At 47.2% G+C, this 14880-nt stretch overlaps 1 protein-coding gene across 2 annotated transcripts in view; it reads right to left on the bottom strand.

Annotated features, from left to right (window-relative positions):
• The window catches only part of SLC15A4 (solute carrier family 15 member 4), a 55188-nt gene extending 40752 nt beyond the window's left edge, over nt 1–14436 (bottom strand). Inside the window, exon 1 of one of the 2 annotated variants that reach the window (XM_083590241.1) lies at nt 13318–14436. In XM_083590241.1, coding sequence (XP_083446367.1) covers nt 13318–13896 — 579 coding nt within the window. In that variant the 5' untranslated portion in view covers nt 13897–14436. The remainder of the gene's footprint in view (nt 1–13317) is intronic. The other variant, XM_083590242.1, reaches the window with a different exon arrangement.
• Between the last annotated feature and the right edge of the window lie 444 nt (nt 14437–14880).

Below are 14880 nucleotides of genomic sequence, written 5' to 3'. Positions count from 1 at the left end.
CCCATGGACTGCAAGAAGAACAAACCTATCCATTCTGAAGGAAATCAGCCCTGAGTGCTCACTGGAAGGACAGATCCTGAAGCTGAGGCTCCACTACTTTGGCCACCTCATGAGAAGAGAAGACTCCCTGGAAAAGACCCTGATGTTGGGAAAAATGGAGGGCACAAGGAGAAGGGGACAACAGAGGACGAGATGGTTGGACAGTGTTATAGAAGTGACCAACATGAGTTTGACTAAACTGCGGGAGGCAGTGGAAGACAGGAGTGCCTGGCGTGCTCTGGTCCATGGGGTCACGAAGAGGAGGACCCAGCTAAATGACTAAACAACAACAACAACAACCATACCTTCTATTTTCCACCCTAAACATACCCAACCATTCCTCAAAAGGCTTGGCTTCCAGACACTTGGATTATCCTGGTTGCCTTCCTCTGCACACCTTCCAGCTTGTCAGTAACCTTCTTAAACTCTGGTGCCCAAAACTGAACACAGTGCTCCAGATGTGGTCTGACCAAGGCAGAACTATTACATCCTCTGATCTGGGCATTATACATCTCCTGATGCAGCCTAGATTAGTTTGTTGTTGTTTTTTGGACGCTGTATTACGCTGTTGACATGCAGTTCAGTAACTGAACTTTCCTCCTTACAAAATCCCGAGTTGCGCACACACAGACCAGCAAGGCAGGGAGAAGAAAGCTAGATCAGAACGTTTATCAGGAATTGGGACTTTTTCAGCTTGAGGGCTGCATGCTTTGCCAGGTGACCATCTGGGGGCAACATCCCAGTGGTGGGCGGAGGCAGAAGTGTGCCAAGTGCTGAACATAAATTTTACCTTTTGTACCGCTGTGGGTTAAACCACAGAGCCTAGGACTTGCCGATCAGAAGGTCAGCGGTTCGAATCCCCATGATGGGGTGAGCTCCCGTTGCTCGGTCCCTGCTCCTGCCAACCTTGCAGTTCGAAAGAACATCAAAGTGCAAGTAGATCAATAGGTACCACTCTGGCGGGAAGGTAAACGTTGTTTCCATGCACTGCTCTGGTTCGCCAGAAGCGGCTTAGTCATGCTGGCCACATGACCCGGAAGCTGTACGCCGGCTCCCTCGGCCAATAAAGCGAGATGAGCGCCACAATCCCAGAGTCGTCCGCGACTGGACCTAACAGTCAGGGGTCCCTTTACCTCTTTTACCATAAGCTGGATTCTATCCACACTGCCCCATCCCTCTCCATTCCTCATCCAGGCAAGCAAGAGGCATGACCAGAGTTTGGACACATCCCGGTCAGGCAAAAACACTCAAGGAGGGTGCAAAGCAAGGGGCAGCAAGGGTGTGGCCTGAGGAGAGTATACCAAGGACCCAAAAATACAGGGAACTGTTCAATCCCAAATCAGAACCTGCAGGAAGTCAGAGCGACAGTGGCTTTGCAGGGTTTCAGACCAGTCTCTCTCTCCCCGCCCAAACCTGGGGGTGGCAGGGAATGAACCTGGGACCTTCTGCATGCAGGTGCTCTACCACTCTTTGTTTCTGCCACCTCGGCGAAAGTAAGACCGCAGCGATTCCGGGAAGCCACTGAGGAGCAGCTGTGCAGCAACTCCCCGCGAGGAGGAACTGAGAGATGCAAAATATAGTTCCCTGCTGACCAGAGTTTATAGCGCTGCCGTAAATCTCCCAACATTTCACAGCTGAAACGAGGCTCAGACCTGCGTGCGCTTAAAGCAGCCGTATCTTTGCAAGAACCGCGCTAGCTGGGCATCTCACCCACCCCTCCCCAAATCCATGTTGTGAGGTGTCTGCACTGCCTGCTGTCTGGAATATGACTTAGCTATGCAATGGATGGACCCTGCTGGCTGGCTTATGAAGGTGGTTCTCTTAACAGGGGTTCAGATGAATGCCCCCCCCCCCATATGCAGAAACGAAGCATGAGAGCTATATGGGGCTTCACACCCTGAGTCACCCACCCTTCTCTCCGTTGCTGGATGTGTGATTGTCATATCACATGTCTGTGTTTACATTCCATGCTTGGAAAGTGTGGGAAACAGTGTCCTATCTCTTCCGTTGTATTGTACGTTTTTTTTTTGTTTGTTTTTTACTTTTTCTCTCTCTTTTGGAGAAGATGTGAGAGGACGCCATGATTGCTTTGTCCTGTAAAAAGGTAAAGGTAAAGGGAACCTGAACATTAGGTCCAGTCGTGACCGACTCTGGGGTTGCGGCACTCATCTTGCTTTATTGGCCGAGGGAGCCGGTGTACAGCTTCTGGGTCATGTGGCCAGCATGACTAAGCCTCTTCTGGCAAACCAGAGCAGCGCACGGAAATGCCGTTTACCTTCCCACCGGAGTGGTACCTATTTATCTACTTGCACTTTGATGTGCTTTCCAACTGCTAGGTTGGCAGGAGCAGGGACAGAGCAACGGGAGCTCACCCCCTCGTGGGGTCCTAGGCTTTGTGGTTTAACCCACAGCGCCCCCCGTGTCCGCTTTGTCCTGTATATATTGCTTAATAAATTACTTAAATGCCACACCTCATAGCCTCAGCTTCCAGCTTTACTCTGCTGTTTGAGTGTGCACATATTTTCGGTTATGTGTTGCTGCTGCGCACCTGTTGGAGGAAGGACAGCAAGGAGGGAGCCAGTCTAGCTTCTCCAGGGAGGTAGTGCCAAAGTCTGGGAGCAGCCACCAAGAAGGCCCTCTCTCGCAAGGCTCATCTAGTCCAACCCCCTAAAATGCAGGAATCATGGCGACAGAATCCCTGACAGATGCCCATTCAACCTCTGCTTAAAAACCTCCAACAAAGGAGCATCTTTGGAGGTGATCCATTCTACTGTCAAACAGCTCTTATGTTTGAAGATGGCTCTCATATCACCTCTTGGGCTTCTTCACAGTAAGCCTACCAAACTCCCTCATCCATTCCGCAAAAGGCTTGTTTTCCAGACCCCTTCATCATCTTGGTCGCCCATCACCCTCGGCGCAAGTTCCAGCTTGTCAGCATCCTTTCAAAATTCCCGGAACCTCCTTGCCCCAGACATTATAATGGAGGAGATGGTGATAAATAGAAATAATGATGGAATATAATAAATAAGAACGGCAGCTGAAGATACTTTGCTAATGCGCCTTTGCACTGCATTCCTCTACTCAGCACATGCCCAAAATATGTCCGAGACTCACAGGCCATCTCTGTTTAGGATGAATCACCCCTTAAGAGAACAACATTTGTTACAGGGATAGACACACACAGAGAGAGCCCAAGATGCCAGTTTTAAACAGATGTATGTTTGGAACTGATGACTAACTGAAGTTCTTATGCCCGGTCATTGCACCAGTTGCTAAATTTCCTGAGTTTCCATCTCAGGAAGGAAAAAAAATGAAACGAAATGCAGAATTCAGAACGATCTTCCTGCTGAATCATCGCTGGGGATCTATTTTGCTCAAACCTTCAAGCTTTTCCAGTTATGCAATACTTGCATTTAGCAGAGCAACATGATATTAATCCCAGGCCATGCTCCATAACAAGCATGACTTGCTTTTAATCGAATTAAAGTGTCCCGTTTCCTCCAGCTTGGCACCCGTGCCAAGGAGGCTGGGTGAAAAGCAAACCCGGGGTGGTTGCTGGGTAGACGCCATTGCTTAGTAACACGGTTGTTGTTCATTTCTGCATTTAGCAACATTCATGGAAGAAGAGCCCTGTGTCACCCGGGTGCTTACACCCAATTTTCCCCACTCATTGGTTCCAATGAATTGGGTTACAAAAATATGGTGGACAGGAGAAAGGGAAGGAAATGGAGAAGGTGCAAGCTGCATTTTTAAAGCAGTGCTTTTCAAACTTTGTTCTGCGACTCCTTACTGAGAAGATGAGCAACAGCAGTGCAGGCAAGCAGTTAAGAGTTATGCAGTATACACACTAAATCTTTAGAGCAGATTCGAAGCACATTCCCCTGCCCTTCAAAGGATTCTGGGTGCTGTAGTCTACCTCTCACAGAATGGCTCTGAGCATGTTCTGGGTGCAGGAATTTGCTTAAAGTTCCAGAACTAAATTGAGCTCAGCCCGTTTCACACAAAAGTTAGCATTACAACAGTTTAATCTTGTGTAGGGTTTCCTCCTGAGCCTTTTCTTGTCCTGAAATTATTCCACAAGGCAGCAAAGGTTTAGGATCCATTTTTCTTCTCATAGATGGGTTACCTTCCCAGGTGGATGATGATGATGATGATTTATTGAATTTATATATTGCCCTATACCTGGAGGTCTCAGGGCAGTTCACAAAAAAAAATCAAAATATAAAACCACAAAAAATATAATCAAAATAAAAACAGCAACCCAATAACACACACACACGCACACACCATGAATGAGCCCCCTCTGCCCCCTCTATGGCACATGCAGAAACCTCTTTCATGACCAGGGGTCAGCAAACTTTTTCAGCAGGGGGCCGGTCCACTGTCCCTCAGACCTTGTGGGGGGCCGGACTGTTTTTTGAAAAAAAATAATGAACAAATTCCTATGCCCCACAAATAACTCAGAGATGCATTTTAAATAAAAGGACACATTCTACTCATGTAAAAATATGCTGATTCCCTGACCATCTGCAGGCCGCATTTAGAAGGTGATTGGGCTGGATCTGGCCCATGGGCCTTAATTTGCCTACCCATGTTCACGACAACTGTTGGGCCCACTATTAGTCTTGTCTGCTCCATCTGCCAGAGCCTGTCTTCACATAAATAATAATAATGATGAACCAATTAATAACGAGACGGGTGCAACCACCGTTCCCCATTCATCTCAGCGGTGCTGTAGAAGAACCGCCTGATTGGCCAGAGCTGCATGTTCAGACTGGCATGTTTTGTCTTTTAAGGACAGTTTCGCTTCCTCATAGGCGAATGGGCTAAATTCAGAATTGCAAGAGATGCCGGGGGGGGGGGGGTGATCAAAACGCGTCACACAGAAGAACAGGAAATGGACAGAGTGCAATGCTGCTCAAAAAAGGGAAGCAGGCGATGAAGAGGACATCACAGTCTCAAGCCTATTTTTTGAGAACGAAGCTCTTTGACTGAGTCAACGCTTCACCTCAGGACACATTCCTGGAAATGTAGGCAGGTGGAGATGTTCGCATATATTTATTTTATGTAACACGCCCCACGGACGCCATGACTACTGTACAATTTGTCCTGCCGCTTGTTAGGTAAAAGCAGTGATTTGTGTGTCCAGGAAACCTGGGTTCAAATCTCAAGCCGGCAAAGAAAGGCCAGATTGTCAGATGCTCCACACTGTTTTCTCTTTACGTTCTGTATTAGTTTTGTGTGTTTTTTACATATTTATAGTCCCTTTTCTTTATTTTTATCTTATGTACTTGCACACACATTTCCAGCATTAGAAAACCACAGTAAAATACTTTCAAAAACCCAAAACCATATTGAGTTAGGTATTTGAATTATGTTGGTGGGGCAGGGGAGAACTCTGTAATATCCACACTAGTTGTAAGTCATTCCTTCTCCCTAGAAGATTCTGGGAACTGTAGTTCGATGAGAAGGGCAAAGAGCCACCGCAGAATTCACAAGTCTCAGAAGCTACAAATTCCAGGATACTTTGCTGGAAGACATGACAGTTAAAGTTACCTTCAGAGAGAAGGGTGGGAGGCTTATGCTATAATAATAATAATAATAATAATAATAATAATAATAATAATAATAATTTATTTATACCCCACCCATCTGGCTGGGTTTCCCCACATAATCACATAAATCCACATTAGTTAATTTATGAGAGCGAAATTAAGTTTGTTTGTTTTTTTATAACCCAACAGTGTTGCGCACATATAAAATGGCACATGAACGATGTTGAAAAGATTTAGCAGTTCGTCGCACATCTATCCCGGAAACTCCAGGGAGCACCCAATCGATTAACCAACAGGGTTGGGAAGTGGAATTAAAGAAATGAAACACGCACAGCAACGATGGAAATGGAGAAGTCAGGTCCTTAAAGTGTGATTTATGGTTGGAACTAAGAAGTGTGTGTACGGGGGACCGTATTTCAGTGGCAGAGCACGTGTGTTGAATGCACAAGGCTCCAGGTTCAATCTCGGGCATTTCCGACTAAATACAACAACAGATCATGTAGGAATTGATGGGGAAAGACCCTCATTTAGCGGTTCTTATTCACCTGTAATCTGCCTTGAGACCCTGTCAGGAGAAAAGGTGGGGAATAACATCAACAACTACTAGATCAGAGATGGGGAACCTACGTCCAGCCATGTCCCATTCTGAAAAGCACACCTGAATCAGCATACTGTTCCCAATGAAGAAGTTAAAAAAAAAGGTGCATGCTATATACACACACCATTTTTTTCACTCCATAAGATGCACTTTTTTTCTTCCTAAAAAGTAAGGGGAAATGTCTGTGTGCCTTATGGAGTGAATGTGTGGTCCCTGGAGCCAAATTGCCCAGGGACAAAAAGCAGATAATGCTTTTTTTTTTTGGAAAGAGGGAAGGGGGTGTTGAAACAAAGCCGCTGATTCTTTGCAGATCGGGGAGAGAGATAAGGGATGCTAGAGATAAAGGAGGCTGCCTGGGAGGGGGAGGTAAAAGCCCATGGATCCTCAGGATTTTTGCATTGGGTCACCCCAAATTCACCATCAGATCACATAGCACGCAATGGTGCAAAAATGTGGTTACAAAGCACGGATCCACATGGATCCTCAGGATTTTTGCATTGGGTCAATCCAAATTCACCATCTGAACACATGTCTGAGGCCACAGCATGAACCACAAAAATCATACATCCACTGTTTCGTTCAGAATATTTTTTTCTTGTTTTCCTCCTCTAAAAGCTAAGTGTGTCTCATGGTCATGTGCGTCTTATGGAGCGAAAAATACGGTGTGTGTGTGTGTGTGTGTGTATAGGGCAGTTTAAACTAGTCTCAAAATGACAAGCACACAAAGGAACTTCTGCAATCACATACCGATCCCTCAATTCCTAGGATTGCAATAATGCAAGATGACAATGGAGGATCCCCTCTCGGCCAGCCTTTCCCAGAGGTCCTCCAGATGGGAGTTGGAGTCCAGCAACATCTGGAGGGCACCAGTTTGGGAAAGGCAGGTCTATGCTTTGCTTGGAAGAGATTCAAGGTGATCCTTGCACAGCTACCAACAAATCAGCCTTGCAGGAACTCAAGTCTTTATTCCAAGGAAGAGTCATCAATGGAAATACATTTGGTTGCTCCTGGGAGGTGGAGAAGACCATTTTGAACAAACCAAACCACAGTGATGTGTTTTCATGAAACAAGGCAGGGAAAGGAAAGGTATATGAAAATTACGCCCTAAATTCTCCATGGTGCACTCCAGTAATAATGGTGAATCCACCATTTTGAAGTTCTGATTAAAGTGACCATCGACATTATTTCTCTCTTGACACAAGCACCCATCTTCTGGGAATAGATGGGGTTTTCAAAAACCTTTCGCAGGTCAAACCTGTAGTGGAAGTTACTATGCCTCATTTATTAACAAGTGGTATTTGGGGCTCGGGGGCCAGAGCTATGCCACAGCAATAAACTATTTTGGACACACACAAAACAAATCAACTTTTGACTGTTCCAAGATGGAAGGCCAATGATTTAATTTGTGAGACTCAAGGTATCGTATGGGCATTTGATGTGCTAAGATGGGCAGAATTCCATCACAAAAATACAGAAATAAAATACCTGATGAGAGAGGGACCCAACCTCCCCACATACTTGCGCACCATGTATCCGCCACGACACTGATGTCCCAAAAGCATTATGCCACATGGTATGAAATTGAAGGAAGGCACATTATACTAAAAAGACCATTGGCTTATCTAGCTCAATACTGTCCACAAACACGGACAACAGCTCTCTACGGCTTTCTACAGGAGATGTTCCCACCCCTACCTGGAGCTGCTGGGAACTGAACATGGGACCTTCTGCATGCAAAGTAGGTGCTAAACCTCATATGTGGTGGGACAGTAGTAAAATCAAAATTTTGGGGGAAATGATATAGAATGAGTTGAAGAAAATGTTCCAACTAACATTTGTCAAAAAAAACCTGAAGCATTTTTGTTAGGGATTGTAGGAAAAGTCCTGCCAAGGAAACTGAAAAATAGCTTTATGTATGCGACAACGGTGGCAAGAGTCTTAATAGCACAAGGATGGAAGAACGAGGAAATCCCAACCAAAGAACTGTGGCAAGAGAAATTGATGGACTATGCAGAATTGGCAAAACTGACACACAAACTACATGACAAGGATAACTGCGATTTTAAAGATGAAAGGGAACCCTTTACAAAGTATTTAAAGAAACAACAAAATGAACTGGACTCCTTGGCAGGTTTTGAATAAACATTCACAAACTTCTTATTGATCACATCTAGATAGATAAATTAAGATCTGTACAGTTTTGTAACACGCAGAAAATAACATATGTTGATAAACCAGAGAGAGGAGCTGAGGGAAGTCTGGGGGGGAGGGGGGGCTATTTTGGGGGGAGGAGGGAGGGAAAAAATAGGGGGGATATTTAAGGATTATATGTTTTTTGATAAAATGTTATGTTGAAATTAATAATAAAAATATATTTTTTTAAAAAAAAAACCAAACAAAGTAGCTGCTATACCATAGAGTCATAGAACGGAAGAGTTGGAAGGGGTTCCGCGGTCATCTAGTCCAACCCCCTGCAATGCAGGAATCTCAACTAAAGCATCCCTAACAGGTGGCCATCCAACCTCTGCTTAAAAACCTCCAGTGAAAGAGGGTCCACCAGCTTGAGGGCATTAGTTCCACTGTCCAACAGCTCTTACCATCAGGTAGTTTTTCCCGATGTCTTGTTGGAATTTGCCTTTCTTATACAGTGGTACCTCAGGTTAAGTACTTAATTCGTTCCGGAGGTCTGTTCTTCACCTGAAACTGTTCTTAACCTGAAGCACCACTTTAGCTAATAGGGCCTCCTGCTGCCGCCGCGCCGCCGGAGCCCGATTTCTGTTTTCATCCTGAAGCAAAGTTCTTAACCTGAAGCACTATTTTTGGGTTAGCGGAGTCTGTAACCTGAAGCGTATGTAACTCGAGGTACCACTGTAATTTGAATCCACTGGTCCAGGTCCTGCCCTGTGGAGCAGTAGAAAACAAGCCTGATCCATCTGCACACCTTCCGGCGTGGCCTTCGCTGACGCAAGATGTGGTGATGTGCTCACTGCCCCATCTTTTGCACGTCTAGCAAAAAAATAAGCCACCTCAAATTCAGAGTTAACTAGCTCCTAGGCAAACATGTGCAGAAATGCAAGCAAAGAATGCTTTTGCTAGATCAGACGGGCCTTTAGTCTGAGCCATCGAGCTCCTGTGTTCTTTGCTGTCCTCTTATGCGTAGGGTTTCTGTGGACATGATTCGAAGGCTACTTCCCCTGAACAAATTACTGTATTTCAGTTGTGATGGGGCAGCTTTGTTTGTCAAACGGTTAAGTTCACACTGCACCTTCCTTCATAGGAAAGACTGCATGTTTAGTTGGATGAAAGACAGACCTCACTCACCCTGCCCTTTCCCTTGTAAAAAACCCCAAACATTTCTCATCTTTATCTTTTGAGAGTCGAATGCAGCAAGAGGAAAACCCCAGGCAATTGGGCGGCAAAGAGTAGAAAACAATGGGGTAGAAGAAACAAGTTAATATCCAATAGTTTATTATCCTATTAACTATCCACTCCTTCATTAAACTATTTCCTGTTTGCTTCCTGCTTAAGTCCCACTTCCCTCCCTTGGGGATTCTTGAAAGCCACCCGGTTTATAATCCAGCTAGCATTCTTTTGTTTGAACTGTTATGTGTTCAGTATGCACCGTAGTATTCAATCAAGATTATTTGGAGCATGTCATCTTCCTTTTCTTTCCCTGCCTCCCTTTCAATCACGCCGGTCTGAGGAGTTCTGCGCAAATCAAAAACTTCCTCCTATCGTTGCAAACATGAGTCCGTAGAACAAAGGCTTTATGTCCTTTGTTGTGTGTGTTGCAAGACATACGCAACCACTGACATTTCTGCTTGCTGAGATTCTGCTGGTGAAAGAGCATGATGGGTTTTTTTTTATTTGCACAGAGCCTTTTCCCAAACAGGAAGAAAATACCTATGTCTTAGAAGTTGATGTGTGTACATGTACACATACAAGCTGGTTATGCAAAGGAAATTCCACTTGAAGTGTTGAGTGAATGTCATGTGAAGCCAAAGACCATAGGGATTAATTTGATGTGCCTCTCCCAACCTGGTGCCATCTATGTTTTGTGCTACAACTCCCATTTTGACCTGTTGAAGTCCACAACATCCTGAGTCTGCCACATTAGCAAGCCCTGGTTTAGACTTGCATTTCTTGAGCAATGTGGGTCATGGGCTCACTGCCAGCAGGACACGTGAAAAGGATCTGGGGTCTGAGTAGATTCCAGGCTTCAAATGAGTCAACAGTGTGATGCAGCAGACAAAAAAGCTAATGTTGTTCTAGGCTGCATCAACAGAAGTCTAATGTCCTGATCAAGGGAATTAACAGTCCTGCTCTAGTCTGCCTTGGTCAGACCCCATTTGGAGTGCCGTGTCCTGTTCTGGGTACTGCAGTTTAAGAAGGATAGGGACAAGTTGGATCGTGTGCAGACAGAGGGCAACCAAGATGGCTAAGGGTCTGGAAACCAAGCCTATAGAGGAGTTGGCTATGTTCAACCTGGAGAAGAGGAGACTGAGAGCCATCTTCAAATAACTACAGTGGATGCTCGGGTTGTGAACGTGATCCGTGCAGGAGGCATGTTCGCAACCCACAGCGCCATGTCTGTGCATGCACGGGTTGAGATTCGGCGCTTCTGCGCATGCGCGACCGCCGAAACCCGGAAGTAACCTGTTCTGGTACTTTCAGGTTTTGGCGGTTCCATAACCCGAAAACACGCAACCTGAAGCATCTGTAACCTGAGGTATGAGTGTACAGGGTACCTCGGGTTACAGACGCTTCAGGTTCATAGCTGTCAACCTTCCCTTTTTTGGCGGGAAATCCCCTTATTCCAGCGCTGTTTCCCGCTGCTACTCCGGATTGTTAGATATCCCGTAGACTGTCCCCGGGATAGGTGAGGCTGCTGATCCCTTATTTTCAAATCTGAAAGTTGACAGCTATGTTCAGGTTACAGACTCCGCTAACCCAGAAATAGTACCTCAGGTTAAGAACTTTGCTTCAGGATGAGATCAGAAATTGCGCATCAGTGGGAGGCCCCATTAGCTAAAGTGGTACCTCAGGTTAAGAATGGTTTCAGGTTAAGAACAGACCTCCAGAAAGAATTAAGTTCTTAACCCATCCCGAGGTACCACTGTAAAGGGTTGTTACATAGAGGATAGAGCAAGCTCAGGAACCCCGGGAACAGCTTCAACTGGCCAGCTAAACCAGCAGAGGGGAGTCGATGGGTCTCAAACCCCTTGGTGACTTTGGGGATTGAGCAGACAAGACCAACAGCAGGTCCAAAGGTCAAAGAAGGCAGTTTCTGCATGTGCTGTAAAGAGAAGTGAGGGGCAGGTGGGGCTCATCAACCTGGGAAGGAAGCCCATGTAGGGGAAGGAAAACTCTGGTCATCTTCAGGAGAAGAACAGGCTAAGGAGTAAACACAACACAAATCCGGAGTGAAGTCTCTAAGTTGGTTGGATGTGCGCCTCCTTCCAGCGGTTTGACTCCGGAGGCACACTCCATTGTCTCTCGAGGCTGATGGATGCCAACAATACATATTCTAATGTTATCGAATAGATGACAACATTTTGCATCAAGTTTTCAAGATTAAGAGGATTATCACATTCCTGAAAGCATGAAAAATCCTCGTACCCTGAGTTGCCAGGGACTGAACCTGGAGCTTTTTGCACGTAAAGGGCTGGTCTATGGTCCTTCCCATGAGACCTGGAAAAGTGACCGCAAGGTGGAACTGGCAGCCCTGGGCTAGCCGAACTAATGACATGGGTCAACAGAAGCCAGATCCATACATACACCATCAGCAATATTGAGTCAGGAAATCCATCTAACGTAAGAACAGAAGACCAACCCTGCTAGATCAGGCCAGTGGCCCGACTAGCACAGAATCCTGTCCTCCCAGTGGCCAAACAGATGCTTCTCGGAAGCCTGCAAGTTCAACATCAGGCTTCCTCAAACTAGGCCCTCCAGATGTTTTGAGACTACAATTCCCATCATCCCTGACCACTGGTCCTGCTAGCTAAGGCTCATGGGAGTTGTAGGCCAAAAACATCTGGAGGGCCCAGTTTGAGGAAGCCTGTTCAACATGAACGCAAGACACCCTCCCCTCCTGCAACTGCCATTCAGATACCTCTGACACTGGAAGCAGAACATCGTCATTGTGACTACTTTCTTCTTTGCACTTTCTGCACACCATGTATAACTTTATAAACTTGTACGTATCTTGCTTGCCCTTTCTCTACACAAGAAAAGTCCAAAATGCTGCAACTTCTGTTCACAAGGAAACTTGCTCCATCTCCTTGATCATCTGTGCTTTGCTGGTGTCAACAGATATGACCTCACCGCAAGGCGCAAGTGGGGGACCTTTTTCACCCCAAAGCGTCACAGTATCTTCTGATGCCGGTGACCAGAGCAACGAATGCCCCCCTTCCATACAATAAGTGACTTCCTGCACACACTCTTATCATCTATCCAAACAAGCAAGAGCCGTGATCAGAGTTCAGGGGCCACATTCCAACTCCAGGCAAAAACATGAATGGAGCGTGCAGAACAGGGCCAATAACAGATGTGGCTGAGGAGCACAGGGCCTGAAGCAAGTTTCGGAGGGCCATGTTTCATTCATCTTCCCTATAGCAAAGTGTGGCTTCCTTATCAACAGCAAAGACCAGCTTCCTTGGCAGATAGCCTCGCCTCACAAATACCCATTTGATCACTTCCATTTGCAAATCTGGGTTGCTACAGGTGCCCCATAATACTCATTACACATTTTTTTAAAAAGGTAAAAAATGACAGCACCCACACTTTGGAACTCCCTGCCTATCAACATCAAGCAAGCTCCTTTTCTGTACCACAATTTTTTGGTGTCCGATATAAGCGCTTTGTCTGATACTTTAGACACATTTTTGGTGTCTGATATAACCGCTTTCTTCAGACACACAGAGGTGCCTTAATCTGCTTTTTCACCTTAATTATTTTTAATAAATTATTTTTATTTATCTAAACATCTTAAAACAGTCGCTCTTGAGTCAAATACTGAACTGCTTTATTCCCCAGGAAACGGCATTATTATTATTATTTGCAGCCTTGCGGCATGCAGCGCAGATCTCTTGGAAACAAAAAAAGGTAAATTAAAAAATACTTGACCTGGTCGGCTCCGAAGGGCGTGATGTTGGCCTTGACGGAGCCCACGCTGACTCCCACGAGAACCAGTCCCACAAAGCTGGCCACCAGGCAATAGCGGTTCGCTCCCTGCAGCTGGCACGGGGTGTGGGTGATGTTGGGCGACACAGGCACAGAGCAGTTCTCTACGATCCGCAGGGGCATCTCCCCGCAGAGCCACTGGCGGGTGGTGGAGTAAGCCATTGCAGGGAAGACTAGCATGCCCAGCAGGTAGACCGCCATGCTGAACAGGATGGTGGGGAACTTGCCCAGCAGGGCGTCCGCCAACCAGCCCCCGAAGGGCGATACCAGGTAGGTGACGCCCATGAAGAGCAGCAAGGCCTGGCTGGCTTGGGTGCCCTCCCAGTTGTAGGGCACCCCATTGAGGAAAAGCACCAGGTTCGAGGTGATGCCGTAGAATGCCACTCGCTCCAGCATCTCCGCCAGCAGCACCGCAGCACAGGCCAGGCGCCGGCCGCGGAAGGCGCTGGCACTGGGGGAGCTGGGGGGCCCCCGGTGGTCGCCCCCTCCTAAGAGGGGGCTCCTCTCCATTGAATCTTCCATGGGGCGCCGGGAAATCTAAACACCACGGCCAAACCCCAGTGCAATGGAAACACCTCCCAGTCTAAGGGACTAAGCCCACTTACAGCTAGCCTGACCCCCCCCCCAAAAAAAACCCTCCAACTTGCTCACACTCTCAGGAGCCTCCCAACCCCCTGACCTAGCTGCTCCCCAAATCTGCTTTATCTGCAAGCCCAGGTCTACCTAAGCTGCCCAGAACCTGTCTCAGTTTTGGGGTTCCTGTGGAAGGGGGGTCTTTTTTTCTTTCAGGGCAGGGCTAACTGCTGGATCCCCCACTCCCCCCGGGCTCTCAGCTGTTCCCCATAAACCCCACTCCTTGCTCCACCCACCCGACCCCAAACTGCCCCACCCGGGATTCGAACTCGTGACTTGGCCCGCTCAGGGCGCCTCCCTCGGCGCGGCTGCTCCGCTACCCCTGCCCTCCCCGCCGCGCCCGCCGCACCGGACCCCGCCGAACCCTCGCGCTCGGCGGCCCTTCCGAGCTCCGCGCTGCCCTCCCTCCCTCCGCCCGCCAACTTCTCTCGGCTGTTGGAATGCCCAGGTCCTCCTCCCCCTCCCAACCAGGGCTGGAGATTCGCGCTCGCTGATTGGCCGCGCCGCGCGGTCGCTCACAGAAGGGAGGCTCTTCCAGGTTCAGCCCTCACGTGGTTAGCCGCGGCAAAATAGAACGCTCCGGGGAGGGAGGAGGGGGAATATGCTAATTGAGGCAGGTGCGGGTGAACGGGGGCGTGGCTTGGCTCGCCCAATGCCCTTGCTTTTCATGGTGGGGTTTTTTTTTGTCAATGGCAACTCGCAGTCTTATCAATGGAATGAGCGTTGCCGCGTGAGTTACTGTCGCAATACCCTAGTCACGCTTTTTCTTGGAAGTGAACCAAGAGGGTTGGTTTGTTTTTTAAGTACTCATCTATTTACTTTTGTAAAATGTGACTTATAAATTAACGTGCATGCCTGGATACATTTGGGAAA

Source organism: Podarcis filfolensis, assembly GCF_964270895.1.
Source record: "Podarcis filfolensis genome assembly, chromosome: 16".
NCBI classification, from domain to species: Eukaryota; Metazoa; Chordata; class Lepidosauria; order Squamata; family Lacertidae; genus Podarcis; species Podarcis filfolensis.
The sequence above is the reverse complement of the archived record's forward strand: the minus strand, read 5'-3'. Positions and strand labels throughout refer to the sequence as shown.